Source organism: Gambusia affinis, linkage group LG01, assembly GCF_019740435.1.
Source record: "Gambusia affinis linkage group LG01, SWU_Gaff_1.0, whole genome shotgun sequence".
Lineage (NCBI taxonomy): Eukaryota > Metazoa > Chordata > Actinopteri > Cyprinodontiformes > Poeciliidae > Gambusia > Gambusia affinis.
This window is the reverse complement of record NC_057868.1, coordinates 38,954,552-38,975,054: the sequence shown is the minus strand read 5'-3', so window position 1 is coordinate 38,975,054 and position 20,503 is coordinate 38,954,552. Positions and strand designations below refer to the sequence as shown.

Genomic DNA, 20,503 nt, shown 5'->3' with positions numbered 1-20,503 from the left:
GGATACATGTTTGATTTACTTCCACATATAAAATTGGTACAAATAGGATTTTTTGGGAGGTGAAAAGATCAGAATTGGGACATTCAGACTGATATGAAAAAGTCGGATTTGCATTTGTCTGCTGTGTGAACGTCACCATTATGTTCCACAGAAAAATGACAAAACATTAACTGAAACAAAAAGAAGACACTGAATGAGACTCAGGTTAGAGATCATCTGACCCCAGTTTTTAATCCAATACTTAACTTATCAAATCTGATTCAGCACACAGCAGCAACAACCTGTATTTTAGCTGAAGTAGCTCTAACACACAGCCATTTCTCATTCTGACAAAAATGTGGTGCAATGAAAACAGACGTTTTTAAAGTGTTTATTTTGGCAAGCACCATTTGAAATAGAGCAAATTTGTCATGTGCTTATGTTATGTGATGAAGAATAAAATTATATTCCCATGCAAAAATTCCCTGTGAAATGTACATACGTATTTTTATTGCAGAAAGGTTAAGTATAACTGAAATATTTCTCACTTCTTTTTTTTTTTTTGGTTTTTAAAAATATTTTTTAATAATAACTTATTGTTCTTTGAAAGTTATTTTTGCCCTCATGGATGTTTTTATTCTCAGCTTTCGGTCTGTTTACCGGCATCAGTTGGCTTGTAGAAATTTTAAGCTCGTTACATAGTCGACTGGAAATGTTTGGCATGTGTGAAGTTACCGAACGCGGTTTCTTCTAAACTCAAACATCAGTACAAAATCAAAGTGAGTAAAAAAAAAAAGAGGATAGAAAACAAAGACGAAATGTTCCTGTGTATCCTGATATTGAGTTAAAAAAAAAAACATTTTGTTGTTCAGTTTCAGGTAATAAAGCCTGTCTATAATCCCCCTCCCCCATCACCACCATCATACATTTCATATTTTATGTCTTTTAATACTTCCATGTTTTCATCAGTTCTTTAATTATTGAAAAGGAGCATCTGTCTTCCTTTTGTTGTACGAAACAAGAGGAGAAATCCCCGTGTGTTTTCAGTCTGTTGATGCTCCAGGCACCGTTCGGTCCCACGCGGGGCTCCTGTTGCCAAATGAGTCCGTCGTTTTTTCAAATTGAGGTCCATATGTCCTTCCGCCGCTTGATGCAGGTCCGTCTCATACGGTGGTGACCCTCATCACCACCTCCCGGTTGGCGGCGGCGCTGATCCGCGGGTCGTTGGGCCTGAGCTGGCTCAGGATGTGCAGGATGGTGTATCCGCAGTGGTGATTCAGAATAGTTCTTAGCCGCCTGCTCTGTCGGCCGCCGCCGCCGCTGGCCAGGCCGTGCGGGTTGCTGCGGGAGCTGCGGGCGCCGGTCTTACTGCTGGAGCTCACCGGGTCGCCCAAGTCTTTTGATTTCTCATAGTTCAGTACTTTCCACTGCTGATTGACAGCCTGCCACCGCTTAAATATTCGATACACCGATGATCCTTCGTGGATGATGAGGCCTGGGGCGAGAGGAAAATTTACTTTTCGGGATAGTTCAAGCATTTTCCAAGGAAAGTTTAAAACTTTTCCAGCACCAGATCAAGACAGTACAAATCAATTTACTATTATATGATGTAATATATTGCTGTTATAGGACTGCAACTAACAGTTATTTTTCTAATCAATTATTCTGATAAATAAGATGACAGCTAAAGCTGCAGTATGTAACTTTTATAAAATATTGGTTCTACATATTTGTTGAAACTCTATCTGATTACAGTTTGAAACAAATAAAGATTGATCGGTGAAAGAATGAAGCTCCCCTGCCCTTTCCCGGTGCTAACTAGAAGCAACCAATCACAGTCAGAAGGCGGGTCTTAGCGCTGCCAATCACCACACACTGCCGTGCTCTTTCCTATGCTGCAGCTTACAGAGCCTGATGAATGCTAAGGCTAGTTAGCATGGTCACCAAAAAACTGTTTTCCTGTAATGGTAAATTGTTTCTCTGCCATTAGCATATTTAGCAGCAAGTACATGAGTTTGATTGACAGCGCTAAAACCCGCCACCTGGCTCTGATTGGTTGGTTTTGGTTGGGAGTGAAGCGTTTCTTCAGACAGCAGTAGGAGATGATTGATCTGGTCACAGATTATACTAGCAACAGTTTTAAAATTTCACTTCTTATTTGAAGTGTACTAGGATATTTGCATTAGAAACAACAGCAAAAACACTTTGTTTTTTGCTGTGTATCTGGTTTTAACCGTAAAGTTAGGCTTTTAATCAAATGTTAGATTGCATTTCACTACCAAACTGTGCAGTTGGATTGTCAAGCACTTTAAAGGACTCAGAAATCAAGCACTTTCCAAACCTTGAAAACACCTAACTGAATTGGAGCTGGTGAATTCTCGCTGCCCTACATCAAATATTTTGCTAAATAGATCCGGTAGCTTGAGAGAACTCGTCTGTGGATGAGAATAGACAGTTGGCAAAAATCACGGCGCAGATATCTCGTGCCATCTGTTCTCAGTGTTGTCTGACTGAGGCGGCTCATAATTACGCAAGAACAGTTGACCCAGTCACACCTTAAAAACAGTCTCTTGTACTCTGCAACATCATCAGAATTTGTTTTGCGTTTACGGAGCTTGTTGTCTCCTCCTTTGCACCATCTGCCAACTTGCCTGCGTTTTTTTGCACAGCTCCGAAATGTAAATTGAGAACATGTTTGCCTTATCGCACTAGTTTGTCCTTGCACAATGCAACCTCCGCTGATTAACATTTCAGTTGTGGCTCCTGTTTCTGTGCTACTCTTGTTGTGGTGTAATGCAGCCCTACGGAAGAGGATCACTGCCAATAATGATAAAAAAAATCTGACTTTTTTTTAAATCAGACTTCTGAAATTAATGTCAGAATTATGAGAAACTATCTTTATTCCAATTACATCTAAAACACAGCTTTTCAGAACAGAGTTTAAAAAGCTGTTGTTTTTTGTTGCTTTTTTTGTGTGTTTTTATTTATTTAAATATGCTATGTGTACAAGTTTTTGCCATTTTGTTTTATGCACTATTTTGTTTGTAATTTTAATTAATTCATCTATTGAGTGTCTTTGAGTGTTTAGAAAAATGCGATACAAGTAATAATACAAATATATGTTATTATTACTATTATTTCAAAAAATCTGAATTTTGAGAATAAAGTCAAAATTCTGTGAAAAAGTCAGAATTTCTGAAAGGAATAATAAAAATTTCTGAGAAATTAAGAATAAAGTCAGAATTCTAAAATTAAAGTGAGAATTTTCAAATTAAACTCAGAAATCTGAGATATAAGTTTCACTTCCAAAGAAAAAAAGTCATAATTCTGAGATGCAAGTCAGATGTGATTATCACAGCAACTCATTAGTAATTGTCCATGAGAACTACGCAAAAGTCAGGATTCTGAGATTAAAGTCAGAAATCCTGAGAAAAGAAGTCAGCTGTCTTTTGTTTTTAGAGGCCCTCGTTCTTTTCCCTCTTGGCTCAGCTCCTCAGCTCCTCAGCTTTCTCCCTCTCTTTAAGCCACTAGAGGCTGATTGTACGTTTGTGCCGTTTGGTGTCAGTGTTGCGTCACGCCTTCCTGTTACCTATGCAGACGATGTCCATGAAGCCGTACATGCCATAGCAGATCTGGAAGAGCAGGTCCTGACGCTGCCACTTGGCAGAGGGGCTGAGCGACGACCAGATGAGCCAGGAAATGCTGGCGATGAGGAACAGGGAGCCCAGGATTATCGCTGCAATCTGCACCTTCTCAATCACAGTCAGGGAGATGGCCTGCCACTGAAACACAGAGGAGAGGCTGAGTAAAAGAGCCGGGAAAAACTGATCAAATCACGTATGCAAGAGAAAATTGATACTGTGACAAATATATTAAAAGAATGCCAAGAATTTTAGGTCATTTGATGTACAAGTCTGATCCAGAAATGATCCGTGCCAAATTGGTAGGCAAACGCAGCGCAAAGCATAAATGAACTTGCATGGCTTTAAGACCAACAAAAAGAAAATGTACTAACACTCTTCACCATTAAACAAGATAAATATATATCAACAAAATGGCTGCTGTCGGGATCGACCCGTATGAGACAGAGAATGGAAACATGTCTGACGATAGTTCACTACAAGGAGAGCGTACACCATGGAGGAGTATCACAACATGAAACCCATGGACAGACACAACCAATGTTTAAACAGATTTGTAAAAGAAGGACAAACTCTGTGTGAATAAAACGGTCCTGGTTCAGTTGGTAAGTAGAGTTAGTAACAAACACATAGGCTACATTTCTCTGGTAGCAGATAAAAGCTACACTAGCTGAGCAAAGACCACTCCAAAAGCAGGAGGTGAACTACAGTGCAGGGCATTCTGGGTAAATACAGCCAAAGCAATGTGCTAGCCTGGCGCTAGTGGGAGAAATGGCCTGTGGTCCTTTGCCAAAGACAAAACAGAAATCCTACCACCACTAAAATTTGACGCTTTCTCATTTGTTTAGGACAGGGGTCTCAAACTCCAGGCCTCGAGGGCCGCAGTCCTGCAATTTTTAGATGTGCCACAGGTACAAAACACTGGAATGAAATGGCTTAATTACCTCCACCTTGTGTAGATCAGTTCTCCAGAGGCTTAATTATTCTATTCAGGTGTGGTGCAGAAGAGGCACATCTAAAACTTGCAGGACTGCGGCCCTCGAGGCCTGGAGTTTGAGATCCCTGGTTTAGGAGGAAGTTGCGTTTAGTGTCTCCATGTTCCATGTTGTTTCATGCCTTGTTTCCTCCAGTGATTCATGGTATAGTGCCCCCACAGGTGTGGAGGGGAAAAGGTTGTTCAATTAGTTTACATCATTTAAATCAGTGCAGTGTGAAAGAGAAATGCAGTAGCTAGAAATGCAACAAATGTTTCAAATTTAATCCAGAATTTCAGTTTTTTTCAGCTTCTCTCATGTTTTTATTCTTTGAATTTCTATGGATTTACGCTCAACACTGCCTTTTCTTTCACTCGATCCCTCACTTATACTATTCTTTCTTTTTCTCGGTTTTTACGCCTTGTTTCATGGCTCTTCAAGTTCCTCGTGTAATCCCATGTCCCCTTTTTCCTGTTTAATGCTACTATTCCTGAGTTTACAAGTTTCGTTTCTGATTATTAAAATATTAAATTATACTTGTCTGCACATTGGCTCTGCTTTGGCACCATGAATTATTTCTAGTTGTTTTGGAAAATGTACAGTGTCCAGTTTGGTTTAGTAAGAATCCAAAAACAAAAATACAAAATATAAAATGTACATGTACAATATGAATATGCAGTATTTTGTTCTAAAATGTTAAATCAAAGATTTGTCAATAAGTAGAAACTCTAAAAGTGCATCTTTTGTCAAACTTTTTTCATTTTAAAACCAGCATATTTAAATCAAGAGTCACGTCTTCTCAATAGGTTTTGTTCTGTGCGTCTGAATGACGGGCAGACGGACGGTGACGCAGAGGGAAATTTGTCAGCACAATATGGCAAACAGTCTTCACACCAGGAGAGGCTTGTGATTTGTTCCAGCAAAACTGAAGAGTGTTTTATTATAAAAGGTCATTTCTTTATCTATTCATGTACTCCTGAATGTTTCCTTTGTTTAGTTAGAAGACATGAAAGTTAACAGAGAGTATTTTCCTCAGTTTTTGTGTGTACAGGATTTTTTATTTTCCAATGTCTTTGACCATATTAAAAGCTTATTGTTCTCTTAAGATTTGTTTAAAGCTGAAGAAAAATGTGTTTGTTTGGTTTCCAAATTTTCAGTGATACCTGCAGTGGGTTCTTGGTGCTGATGGCCAGGACCTGGTACTTGAAGTAGCAGAGCTCACAGCTCCAGGAGCCCCTTTCGCTGATCCATCGGATGAGACAAGGCTGGTGAGTGCAGCGCACAGAGCCGTCACAGCGACAGGGGCTCAGCAGCTCCCCCTGCAGGAAACGCAAAAAAACACCAAGAGATTCTCAGATTGTTCCTACAATGAAAAAGCCAGACTTTTGCTGGAAGTCTGGAAAAGCCAGAAAGAAACATTTATTTTCAAATTAAGAAAATACAAAATATGGAGTTTGGTTACTACCTCACACTGCTCTGAGTTTAACATTTTCACCGTTGATTGGAGCGATTTATGTGACTGATTTAAAGATGAACAAATCATCAGTAGTGCAAATAATACTTGGAATAATCAGCTGCCATTACCAGTTTTGGCAGAGATGTATTGTAAATACTAGAAAGAAAGGAGGAGTAAATTTCCACCAAAAAAAATGCTAAAATGTATCTGGAAAAAATCTTAAGAAGTTTTAGTTTCAATAGTCCAAAAATAAAAAAAAATGTCAGAAAAAAAATCCTGGAAATTTCTGAGCTTCAAAATTTAAAAATTTGCACCTTGGGTTAGCTTATCCCAGCACACCTGTAAAAAAGTGGGACATGGCTTCAGTTCTTTGGTTAGCTTAGCGTAGCATACACTTTGAAGACAGAGAGAAAGACATCCAGACATTTTGTTAGCGTAGCTCACTACAACTTGAAAAGAGCAAGAAATGGTTTAAGTCTTTTGGCTAGCTTAGCCTAGAAGACCTGAAAAAGAGCAGGAAGTGAATTTAATTCTTATGTTAGCTTTTATACGCTTTTAACATATTTCTGATAGGAAACAGGATGGTTAAACAATTTATTAAACCAGTGTTTCAGCAAATATTTTAGGAGATTTGACAAATTTGATATGTTTTTGGTCAATACGGTCACTGATATGTGACCATGTTGCTTTTACTAAAGACTGCAGCACCTTGCCAGCAGCTACACCGTTTTTTAATTTGTTTTTGAAAGTTATTAATAACTATAGCGAAATATTAAAGTAAGGGAATTTGTGGCAAAGAGTACAGAAGCAGGAAAAAACAATGGAAAAACGTATTGTTGTCTATTGCCAAACCAGAAAAATAAACGATAAATTGCAACCTTCAAGATTTTGGACATTGTATTTGCAACGGTCAGCAGTAGCTGATTGATTTTGGGATGTTTTGTTTGACAAAAAAATGGAATCTAAGAAGATCTAACAATTTTGTCCTGTTTAAAAATCTTAATTCTGCATCTACGTCAATCCGTACACCACAAAACGTGACAAAAACCTTCCAGAAAACCAAGTCAGGTGTTTATTTTTAAGACTCAGGCTGGAGAGTCTTTAGGATCAAAGTGTCTCTTCAGCACCGCCGCAGCACCTGAAGCCTATTGGCCCGTCCAACACGTTCAGGTTGACTGCATCCAGGCTGTCACCATCGCTCTGCATCACGGCCCTCATGTCCTCGCACGGCTCTGCTTCCACCGCACTTTTACTTTACACTTGACTCCCAGCGCCACTCACTGAAACCGTTTTTAAAAAAGAGCATTGTTCTGGGAGAATAATCATTATGAATCACAAGTGAGTCAATGAAAGGACACAGCTTGATGTGGAGCGAATTTGGCAAAGGGGCAACTGAACACGCTGCACCAACGGAGGGGAGCGCGGAGGCTTCAAGGGCAGGCAGGTGGACCGGGAGGAGCTTCTGAACCCGACATCAATTCCTAAAAACTCAACTTACGCAGATTTCAGAATCAACAATAACACAATTCAGCTCAAAATGAGATAACAATGCTATAAAAAACAGGTATTCCTTCATTCTTTTGGTTTCGTTATCACTTTTCATTGTTTCACATCATAAAACAAATTTTAAAGGAGTCTGAGTAAATACACTTTCCTTGATGATGTTAAAGAGAAAAATTGATCTAATTTAATGAAAACATAACTGCTGCTTTAAGAAATCATTAATTAAAGCTACAGACAAACAGAGATGAGTACACAAAAAATTTACTCAAGTAAAAGTAAAAATTATCCGTTCAATAAATTACTTAAAGAGTAAAAAAGTATTTGGTAAAAAGTATATTCGGGTACTGAGTCAGTGGTCAAATTATCAAACATTTAATATTTAAAAATTACATCATCAGACATACCAAAATATAAAGTTAAGCGGAAATTTTGGTATTTTAATTACTACAAAACTTTAACAAAATCTTTAGGTGTGTGTCTGCGTCAGGTGAATTTTTGGTTCAAACCTTTTCTTTTTTCACTCAGTGGGTAGAAAATACAGAAATTAACTCTAGCAAGAGTAGCGTTGCTTCCTAATAAAATTACTCAAGTAAAAGTAAAAATACTCCTGAAAGTTAATTTTTTCTAAAAGGTTACTCAAGTAAATTTAATTTAGAAACTGGGACTAGTTACTTCCCAACTATGGCAGTATGTGACTTTTATAAAAATATGTTTTTTAATATATATATATATATTTGTTAAAATTGTGACAGTTTAGTATGAGACAAATAACCTATGAAAATGTTTATCTTCTCTTCCTCCTCACTGAGCTACTATTGCTGTCTGAAGAAACTTACGCCTTCCAAAAAAAACAACAACCGATCAGTCAGGAGGCGGGTCTTAGAGCTGTCAGTCAACCTCATGTACTCGCCGCTAATTGTGCTAGCAGTGGAGAAACAACTCACCGTTACAGGAAAACTGTTTATCGTTGGCTATGCTAACTGGCCTCTCTGTTAGCTGCAGCGTAAAAGAGAGCAACAGAGGGTGAGCGTTAAATCCTGGCTCTGATTGGTTGTTTCTAGCTAGCACTGGGAGCACTGGGAGCACTGGAAGAAGGTGGAGGAGCAACACTTTTTTCACAGATGATCTCTATCATAACATACCATAATGACAAAGTGATAGTTTAAACAAATATGTAAAAAAAAAAAAAAAAAAAAAAACTGAAACCAAATTAGCGCTTTAGCTTTAGCATTAGCGTATGCTAATTTCTGTGTTGGTGTAGTGCTTTAGCCCTATGAATTAATGTTAGTTAGCACAACTCACTTACTTTTAGCTAGCAGTGCCCATTACTGTTGTTTTCTTATCACTTATACTGGAAGGGAACTGATTGTTAGCTAAACAAAATGACAGTCAATATAATTCAGATGATTAGATAAACTGAGCCGTGATCCACTTTACTAACTCCTTCAATTTAAATTCAAAAAAAAAAAAAAAAGAAAAAAGTTTGATTTGGAAGGCTCCCGTCTGTTCATTTCTGTCTGGGCCAATTATATAAAAAAACAGAATTTACAGATGGTGATTCAGAAAAAATGAAGCGGCTTCCTATCACATTCACTTTTACTGTACCTGCAGTGACACAAATAACGCTTTTCCTGATCGTCGGCACCCTTGTTCTCCCATCTGGCTCATTTGACCTTCTGACTTATTAAAAACCCCCACAAGTGTCCCACAGTGTCAAGAGAAAGAGTCTGGCAGATGAGCCACATGCCACTTATAAACGTTAAAGCAACTTGCCTGCTGACATTATAAAGATAACATAGAGAAGGTCAGAATATATATGAGGGACTTGATACAAAACATATGAAAGCAAACACTTTTAAAATGTCAAGTTGTCATAGAAAGGTCTGCAAACGAGCATGTAAGAGTGTGTAATAAAAACATAAGAACTCAAAAGCTGCACATTCGTCTTGGCGATAACCAAGAGCAAAATTAAAGCATAAAGTCTTATTAATATGAAGTAATCACTGATTGTATCAAAACAGTAATTCAAGTATCTGAATTTATTTAGAAAATATCACAAACTGTTTTGCTGATGGTGTTAAGTGTTTGGTGACCATTAGAAGTTGAAATCAAGATCATTTCAAAATGTTTTCCATGCAGAGTAAAATTTTTTCAAAAATGTTACTCAAGTAAATGTAACAAGTTACTACCCAACTATGGGATTGAAACTGTTCAAATAAATCCCTAAAAGTACCAAATGAACACATCATTCAGGATAATAATAACTAATCTGAAGGAAAATATCTTTACACCCTAAAATGACTAAGTCTAAATCCTTAAAGCAGAATCTGACCTTTCATAGAGATTGTGTTTGTAAATGATTGTTTTACATTTCCAGTCTCTTCCTTCACTGAAAGGTCATTCGACTTGTAAAACAAGTAAAAGGTCACATCTCGTCTGCTGTGATCAAATCGTATCATTTAAGCAAACAAAACAATAAACAGACGGAGAAAGCAGTGACTTCTTGCTTCAAAATCCCCGGAATATTAATATTTCACAATACAACTCTTCTGTTTTTCAGTGGCACTGAAATGAGCACACAAATCATTTAAAAGGAGCGTCTGAATGCTTTCATTTTTACAAATTCCTTCTTCTTAAAATTGCTTGATCCAAAACAGAAGATCCAGATTTTTAGTGACTATTTTCAGCTGCGATCAAACAGACATTTGTTGTTCGGCTGCGTATTTAGGACAGCAGGATGGCGGATGTGGCAGTCGTTCAAAATAAACCGGGCGCTCATTGTGATGTGGGAACATGTCACCCACTACAACGGTGGGACTTGTTAACCCCCTCACACACTGTTCCCCATCACCGTGTGAATCACTGTAATCTGGAAGAACAAACGCTCAACTTTCAAGTGGAACAAGCCACTTAATGGCGTATAATTAAATTCAGATAATCCACAAAAAGTAAACAAGTGAGTGTGGATTTCTATCCACCTTATTTCTGGCGGAGCTGCAAGAGGATTAATTATTTTATCAACTTCCAGGATGATAACAGCAGCTGCAGTTAAGTGGTTTTGGGATGGAGTTGTCTCTATTTCTCTAGATAACTGCTCTCCATATTTACTTAATTTTCTTATTTTTTCTCAGTTAGGGCAATCACACACCCCTGGTGTACGATGGAGTATTAGAGACAGGCTAGGAATTATTTTTTTAACCTTTAATTATGATAATAAAGTCATAAGATAACAAGGAACAAGGTCACAATTCAGGAGAATAAAATTGTAAGACAATAAAGTAAAAAAATATAGTAATCATGTTATAAATTATAACAATAGTAATGTTTTCCAAGAATAAAATCAGAATTTATGAGAAAAGGTTTGTACAAGAATAAAGGTAAAATAATAAGAGAATAAAATCGTAGTAATATAAAGATACAGCAGCAATGCTACCAGAAAAATATATAAAAACAAATATTATAATAAAAACATCATATTAGAATAAAGTTATGCTAAATAAAGTACATTGCATAAAATCATAACATTACCAGAATAACATCATAATGATGTTATAATATGAATAATGTTATATTAACAGAATAAAGACGTAATAATGCAAGAATAAAGTTGTAATATTAGAATAAGATCATATTATTACAAGAATAAAGTCAAAACAATACCAGAAAAAAACCAGTAATTATTTTTACCAACCAAAAAAATGACTGACTACATTTTTGCAGCGTTAACAACACAGAAATGTAGTTTAACTTTAGCCCTGCATTCATCTTGTGAAGTTATTCTTTAGTATTGGTTTTACAAATCCTCTTAAAACACACCAGCATTAAATTATCATCAGTAGCTGGAGTTTGAAACGTCGGTGCAAACAACTGAATCTATTTAAGAAAAAAAACATGTCAGCTAAGCTATTTTTTCATTAAAATGTCTTTTTTTTGTTGTTATTTTGGGACTTTCTTCTGGTAATATTGTGTTTATTCTGCTAATATTATAACTTTATTCTTGTAAAACAAAAAACATAACAATGATCATGTGTTGTCTGACAACTAAGACGAATTGAACTGAAATGACTTGAATTTTGTGAATTGGAGCTGTATAAATAAACTGAATTGACTTTCTGTAACTGAATACATTTACCCAAATTAAAGGAGAGATATTTTAGTCCCAGTGTGTGTTTAAGGCTGTGAAAATACTAAAATAGGATTTATACTTAAGGTTTTGACTCTTGTTTGGATGCTAAAACTCTTGATGGTTCTGTAATTTTCTTTGTGGGATCTTTTTCGTAACATTTTAATTCGTCTTTTTCCAATAAAGTGCAGCTGAGAAGCTGTTAGTCTTTGGGAAGATATTCTATTCCAGTCAGTTCATTGTGTCTCTCATGTGGTATTTGCTGACCTAAAAAGTGGAAATGAAATACTACAGCAAAAAAAAAAAATCAACCTTAAAATAGCAATAAAAAAAAAACCACAAACGCAGACCCTTTACACATCCATAAAACCCCCCACAGTGGATGATGAAGCGTGGGCTTGTCCCTGGAGGCCACTTCACGGAGCACAAGGGTGTTAATTTGGTGTGTCACTTCATGACTAAGAGAGTGGTCTGCAACCTTTAGACGAGACATTTTTTGTGTGGAAGTGGCCCCCATGAGCTCCAGACTGCACGCTACTGGAAACACGCTGCTGGGAGAAAAGGCCACCTCACACTCCACTCCTCCTCACTCCAGTTGTTTCTCTACCTCTTAGTCTGAAGGAAAAGCTTCAGTCCAGTGGCGAAAGCAAAGGGAGGGCAAGGGGGGACCATGGCCCCCTCTTGAAGCATACACCATGGAAAGGAATGAGTTCATCTCCAATCAATAAATCAATAAATATATACATTTATGTATTGTGTTTATATATATATATATATATATATATATATATAAAGGTGTAGCAATCCTTACTTTGCTACATTTCTATACATACATATATTTTAACATGTACAGTATATATATTGTAAATATATTTTTTAAAATATATGTAAATATTTTCAATATTTTGTTATTTATTTTTGCCCATTTATTTTTATCTGATTACTCGATTAGTCGTCAGAATAAATGACAGGATTTCTTTTTTTGATTTAAGTGTTTTAGAGATTTTCCCGCTCTACCAGCTCTACTGCCCTGTCCTGAACATTTCCTGATTTTTACTGCTTCTTATCGTAGAAGAAGCCGGGTTCAGGCTCGCCATCCAGAGCGCGCGCTGACACCTCTGACAGACAATTAATAAGGCCTCGTGCTCAACGCGGCCCGCAGAGCCGGGCGATTACGTCTGTCGGTAATTGTCCCGCTGACAGCGGCATGATCCCCAGCCCCTGTTGTGACCTACTTGAATAATGAAATAAGAACGAAATGGCAAACGTGAGCTCCTTCTTCCTTGCGCCCAAGGAGGTAAAGAGCTGTGGTGGCAGAAACAAAAGCTGAAATGAGAGCAAGGCGCTGATGTTGTAGTAGCGCAGCTCTGGGTTTTCCCTCGGTGCTTTGTTTGCTCGCTCTTTGTCTGTGAAGCTAAAAGAGGCAGCTAAGAGCCACGTTGCTTGATGAGTCACCTTGCCAGAGAGCCTGAAGCCGAAACAACATGGACCGTTTTATTAAGGGGATGTGTGTGAGTGGGCATGGACAGCAATCCACGGTTGATTCCTGTCTGCATATTCCAAAAACGTAGGTAAGATATTCAAAAAGGCTAACTTCAAATTAAAATTAACCTTATTATGAAGGGGATGTGTGTGAGTGGGCATGGAAAGAAATCCAGACTGGATTCCTGTCTGTAGGTAAGATCTTCAAATTGCATCCTGAGGCTCTGCAATTCAGTGTTTCTCAACCCAAACTCCAGGGCAGATGCCATTTATTAGCACATGGGCTGTAATAACACTGTGTGGCTATCTTTGAGAAGTGACTAAATGGTAATATCCATCTGTGCTCCTGCAGGATTTACAGTGTTTCTAATTATCTCAGTGGATCAGAGCTACCTGCTGATCCAGGCGGCACATCTGGTGCAGCCAGCATTTGGCTGCAGTTCAAAGACGCGCCATGGTTATTGTTTTTCTTCAGACTCGAACACAACGCAGAGAAAAAAGAAGAGTCTGGAGTTTTATCCGGTCTGGATGAGATTCTGCCAACATGATTATCCTGAGTAGAAATATCCCAGCTTTCCTATTTTTAGATTAGCCCTGAAACAATTAATGAGATTAATTGTGATGAATTGATTATTGAAACAATCATCAATTAATTTAGTAACCAAATAATTGTTAACCAAAGAGGAGGCCTTTAGATGAAAGAACAATACAGCAGTAGTTAACTTTTATAAAAATAATAATTTTTTACATATTTGTTGAAACTGGCATCACTTTATGACAGCATGAAGTTAGGTAGATAATCTATGAAAAAGTCAAGCACTTCTGCCTTCTCCCAGTGCTACCTAGAAATAACCAATAAGAGCCAAGAGGCAGGTCTTAGCGCTGTCAATCATGCCCATGTACATGCATCTCTCTTCCCTCTTATTCTCTGCTATGACAGCTTCTTCCCGTAAGCAGAGTTTGCCAGAAATGCTAAGGCTAGTTAGCATGGCCACCAAAGAAAGGGTATAAATAGTTTTGCTGTAACAGTGAGTTGTTTCTCTGCCTTTAGCACATTTAGCATCGAGTACACGAGGATGATTGACAGCACTAAAATTGGTGGTGGAGAGCGCAGCAACCCTTCAGATGGCAATAGAAACACAGGGAGGTGGTGGAGGAGATCGATCTTTTCACAGATTATCTGTCTCATAAAATACTGTAAGGACAGTTTTAACAAATATGGAAAAGAAAACAGATTTTTGTAAAAGTTACATTCTGCAACTGTCTGAACAGCCACACGAAAAATTGGATTTCAGAAAAAGAAATATTCCAAATCAAGCATCAGGATCTTTTGTGTGAATGTTGCCTTTGTGTATCAGCTAAAGCACAAGACTGTTGTCAGATGATACCACTTGCACCAAGTCAGTGGCATAAAATAAATAATAAATGTTGCAGAGCAAATTATTATGACTATATTAATTATAAAACAGTACTTTAGCAGTGGTCGGATTAATTAATGTTTGTATGGGTCAAATATATCAACCTTGTTGTCATTTGTGTTTTTGTCATGTGGTTTTTGTGACAGTGGCAGCTTTGTGGAGAAACTAGTGGAATAAAAGAAGCTAAGCAGGTGGTGTACACGTGTTATGGTGTCTAAAAAGGAGGAAAATATTTATAACATTAGTAAATATCAGTAACTTTGGTCATAAAAGAAATCTTAACATCCATATTGTCCCAAATGTCTTGGGGAATGTCACACAAAGTTAGAAACACAATGTTGGATGCAATGACTGCAATATTTATGCCTCATAAGTTTTGGATCTTTTTTGTGTAGAAATTAATAAATTTCAAGAAATAATTAACTTTTTGAAGAAACTTTTTAAATTGGTGAAATTTAAAGGTTATTTCAGAAAAACTATTTTTACATGACAAGACTGAAAACCTTGAAATTGATGTACTTTTTAAAATCAATTTATTTAATCTTGAATGTTTAAAGGAGACTTATAGATAAGGCTCCAGAATTGAAGCTATACAGTTTTGTACTGCTGCAGTATAAAAGTTTACATCAAACCTGCACTGAATTTTATGTAAATAACTGTAAAAAAAAAAATTATATTTAATTAGTAGTAGAGATTACAATGAATGGAGTAGATTGATTATTGATTTTCAGTTTCAAATATAAGCAGTAAAATTCTGATTGGACACAGAGAATTAGATTGAAGTCTGTACTTTGACTGGGCCGCATGGATACACTTCAATAAAAATTACTGAATTGCAGCAGTGGCTCTGTTAGGATAATTTTATTATCATTGTTACAGCTGTTGTAGTGTTACTAGAGTCATCTATACGTTAATTGAAATAGGTGTGTGGGACAGAGTTGACCTTACTTTAACACTACAAGTGTGATCTTTGATGATGGTCTTTTGAGAGTTTCCCTTAGTCGTAAGACTGCGTCTGCTATGTGTTAGATCCTGGGGGCTCCTAATCTTATTAGCACCAGCCCCTTTTGTTCTTGTTTTGTGTTAATAAAAGACAAGTTCTACTGCAGAACACATGGTGAACTGTTCTGAGGAGCAGTTCTCTGTGTCTTCTCCTTCTGCAGAAGCTTGGTTGAAAACTCATAACGTTATCTGTGGTTCTTTCTTTGTATTTAGGTAAACAAAAATACCTAACAGGCTCTATGTTTAGGATGATTGTCCAGCTAGAAACTCAGGCAGTCTTCCAGGATCGTCTCAGAGTTTAGCTCCTTCCATCATGATTTTTTATTCTTTTATTTTTTTCATTCATATTAATGTTTAAACCCGACCGCAGTCAGACTTCTGAGCTAAAAGTTAATGACGCCAAAGGGACCCACATGCACAGAAGAAGAACGAAGATACTCTGTTTACGGAAAAAATGGACACTGCCATCTACGGATCAATTTTAAAGTTCTTGAGCAATTGGAGCTGACAGTACCGTCACAAGATCATAAGATAAAAGAAGGTAAGAAAACAGAAAGCACAACTAATAGTGATGACATTCTGTAACCTTTTAGTCATTGTTTACACGTTTCACTACTTTTTGTGCACAATTATGAGCCATGTTTCATCAAAAGTTGGAAAATATGTGATGTATGAAAGCGACACAAATCAGATTTTTTTTTAGGGGTGTAAAAGTCGGAATTGGTCCTTTCATACTGTCATGAAAAAGTTGGAAGTGGGTCGCTTTGCCTGCTGTGTGAATATTCCCACTAATGTCACTTTGGATGCATCCCGGCTCCACAACGTCTGAATCAGAAGAAGGAATTTCCTCCTTGGCATGTCATCAGTTTTAAATATGAAGTGGAAACTTTGGCATTTTAAAGGGAAAAAGACAATAATTCATATAAGTTACAAAAAATAAAAAAAATCAGGCAAAATAAGTTTTTCCAAATCAGTTTTCTTCAACATAAATCTTGCAAAACTTTAATAAAAACTGCAGGTGTGTGTCTGTAGCTGGTGATTTTTTTGATTAAAACATGTTTGTTTTTCATTCAGTGGGTAGAAAATCCAGAAGTTTTACTCAAGTAAGAGTAGAAATACTTCATAACAAAATTATAAATTATAAGTAAAAGTAAAAAGTACAACGTAGTAAAAATACTCCTAAAAGTAATTTTTTTCAAAAAAGTTACTCCAGTGGATGTAATTAAGAGAAGGTAACTCGTTACTACCCAATTCTATAATTAGATGACTAATTGGTTGGACATTCAAATGCATGCCGCACTCTTCAGATTTAATTTGTAAAAAATGTGAAAACTACATTTTAAAAATCCTCCCACTTAACAACTTTCATGATATGTGTGATGACAGACCGAAATGCACAGAGGAAGAGGCAGCTTGTAGGTGAGGAATATGTAATAAAAACAAAAAACAAAAATCACAGAAAGCAGAACAAAAACCATAAAACAGAAAAATGAAAACAGGACACAGGGAACAAGCAGGGAAAATAGCAGGCTATAATAAGAGGAACCAGCAAGGAGTGTCTGAGAATGAGTTGCTTGAGTACCGGAAGGTTGAATGCTGAACAAAAGAGCTGCACTGATGAGCTAATGGGTTGCAGGTGAGGGGAGACAGAGAGAAAGAGGAAATGACCAGGGACTCGGAAATTAATTTAAAAAGAATCTAAACACATAAAAAATAAAAACGAGAGCTAAGAAAAGGACTAGACACAAGAAATGAACATAACTAGAATCACTAAGAAGGAACTGAAGCAGGACTAATATCAAGAGCTAATGAACACAAACAATAACAAAATCCAAAACAAACTCAAACGACCCAATAATTACGCACAGTGGTACATTAAATTAATTTGTCATTATGGTCAAACATGAGTGGCCATCATGTGATCCCTGTGACACACGCCGAAACAACACTTCGGAGGATGATTGTGACTCATGTATATTCAGTCGCTCTCACCCGGTTTGTCATCGTGCAGCAGACCTAATTGGCTAACTTTCTTTGTTGCCATGCTGGCCAGATTTCAGATTGTGTGGGAAACATGCTGCCTCTCTCCGCCGCTGACTAGATTACTTATGAAAACAGTGTTATTGAGATAACCGGATCATGTTATTAGAGGAGGACGTGGAAGGAGGTGGTGGGGGGTTGGAGGACGGAGAAATAAAAGCACAATACTGAAGCTGTGCGGCACAGGCTGTACAAGACTCTGGAGGCGAAATCAGAAAAATCAGAAACAAAGCAAATCCTGTTTGGCTTTTTCTCCCCCAATCGGGTGTGTATTTAAGGAATATGTGGGCGTTAGAAGGAGGAATGTAGGACAGAGCTGAAATAAAACCAAAACGCATTGAAAGTGAACAAAACAAATCCCGCCGATGGTGCGGGGGGCGGGAGAGGGGGGTGTTTACCTGCTCGGGGCCCTGGAAGCAGATCCTGCACTGGGGGGTCCGCAGGCTGCTGGCCGTGCTGGTCAGGGACACGGCGTCCAGGCCCACTTGCAGCTTGGGCTCTTTGTCCTCGAACGCCAGGCTCCGGGGCCTCGGGTCGCTGCCGTAGTACTCCTCCTCGTCGTCCCGGGAATGGCAGTCGACAAACGGCGGCCAGCCGCAGCCGCCCATCCCCAGACCCCGCATGGCGGTGGAGCGTCGATCTGTGTCTGAGCCGGACTGTCGTGAATCGGATCGCATAAACACCAGGACCTTCAGTTCATTGAAAAACATGCGGATCCGATACTTGAACATTATTATTACCCTTATTATTTTTATTATTATTATTGATATTATTGTTATTATGAATCCTTTATCATCCCCTCTGATGGCATGTGTGTCTAAGCCAATGCGGACGAAAGATTTTCCCGACACACTCTTTCAATATTCATCACTCAAACAACTCAGCAAGCGCCGTCTATACATGCATCTCCCACCGCACCCCAGTAAACATCACAAACTGGTGTCCATTTTCTTCCACCTCTCCTTCTTTCTTTCTTTCTGTTCTCTTTCTTTCCCGCAGAAACGCTGCAGCAACCGATATTTATGTATATACAAAACAGCCTACATGTTTTGCTACCCGAAGCAGAAGACAGCGAGAGAGCGGACTAGTGGAAGAGAGAGCCGCGCAGAGCCAGGGAGCAGAAACAACGACATGCCATCCACACAGTCACATCTGGGACTCCCAACAAGAAACATAATCCAAAAAAAGATCAAATACAAGTGTGCTTCGGATGTGGTTTTGCTGCCTTATTGTCTCTCGGTGTCAAATCGTGTTCCTCCCTATTTCGTCGTCTCGTTGCAGCGCCCCTGGTCGGTCCACGAAGAAGAATCGGAGCCATTCCCCTCGACGATCCACGTCGAGATGAAAAACACGTCCCTCAGCGTCCGCATCTTCAGGAGCCCCGTGTTTTCCGCCTCGGCTCCATGTCCGTTTCTGCGGGATCCGCGTCGAAAGAGAGGCGGCAGGGAGGCAAGAAGGAAACGGGACGCAGCGTGGAGGAGAAATCACGCAGCGTGATTATTGGATCAGATATGTGGTGCTGATGAGGCTGCTGGCGCTGGGTTTCTTCCTCGAAATGGTCGGCTTGGAGGTTGAACGGAGCGCAGCCGCTACTTCCGGAACAGGGAGGGAGGGGGGCAGCGGTCCGTCGCCTCTCCGCGGCCGTCCGTCCATTCCTCCGGAGGGGGGCGAAGCGCCTCTCGCTGCGCGCCGGCAGGGGAGAAGGGAAGCCGGGCTGGAGGTTCTGCTGCTGACCGGCGGCCGCTGTCCAGGGTTCTGAAAGCTTATCGCCCCCCCCAACTGATGACGTACACGCCACATGAAATGGGAGCCCCCCCTCACCCCACCATGCTGCTTTCACACAGCGCTGTGATAAAAGTTTTCACACCCCACGAATTAGAGACAAGATTCAAGATCCATCCATCCATCCATCCACCCATCCATCCATCCATCCATCCATCCATCCATCCATCCATCCATCCATCCATCCATCCATCCATCCATCCATCCTTTCATCCAACATTCCATCCATCCATCCATCCATCCATCCATCCATCCATCCATCCATCCATCCATCCATCCATCCTTTCATCCAACACTCCAACACTCCATCCATCCATCCATCCATCCATCCATCCATCCATCCATCCATCCATCCATCCATCCATCCATCCATCCTTTCATCCATCCATCCATCCATCCATCCATCCATCCATCCATCCATCCATCCATCCATCCATCCATCCATCCAACCATCCTTTCATCCAACATTCCATCCAGCCTCCATCCATCCATCCATCCATTCGTCCATCCATCCTTTCATCCAACACTCCAACACTCCATCCATCCATCCATCCATCCATCCATCCATCCATCCATCCATCCATCCATCCATCCATCCATCCTTTCATCCAACACTCCATCCAACACTCCATCCATCCATCCATCCATCCATCCATCCATCCATCCATCCATCCATCCATCCATCCATCCATCCATCCATCCATCCATCCATCCATCCAGAAATAGTTTTCCATGTTGCTCAGATTCACGTTTTGATTTTTTCTGACCTTCCTGAACTGCAGTGATTTCTTTAGGCTTTATTTCATTAATGATTGTTTTCTCGTCTCTTTTCCATAAAATCCATCCCTGTGGATGATTAAAACTTGTTCTGTCAGCAGATTCTCCCACCTGAGCTTTGGATTTCTTCAGCTGTTCACTTTGTATTACCACTGAAACTCCCAGTAAATAAGGTGACAACCAACCAGAGTTCCCAGTATAAAGCGATCATCACCAAGGACAAAAACATGCACACAAAATATGCAGTAATAGCAGTAATAGTAAACTCACTGGAGTTTAGTGTATCAGCCCAGGCAGTTCCTAAAACTCTAAGGTCAAAAGGTCAC

General features: G+C 38.9%; 1 protein-coding gene across 1 annotated transcript; it reads right to left on the bottom strand.

The window, feature by feature from the left end:
• Positions 1-19,396, bottom strand: march9 (membrane-associated ring finger (C3HC4) 9). The gene is made up of 4 exons (XM_044124657.1): positions 18,017-19,396; positions 5,758-5,913; positions 3,569-3,761; positions 1-1,474 (listed from the first exon to the last, which is right to left on the bottom strand). The coding sequence occupies exons 1-4, from the start codon at positions 18,347-18,349 to the stop codon at positions 1,143-1,145; spliced, it is 1,014 nt and encodes a 337-aa protein (XP_043980592.1). The 5' UTR covers positions 18,350-19,396; the 3' UTR covers positions 1-1,142.
• Between the last annotated feature and the right edge of the window lie 1,107 nt (positions 19,397-20,503).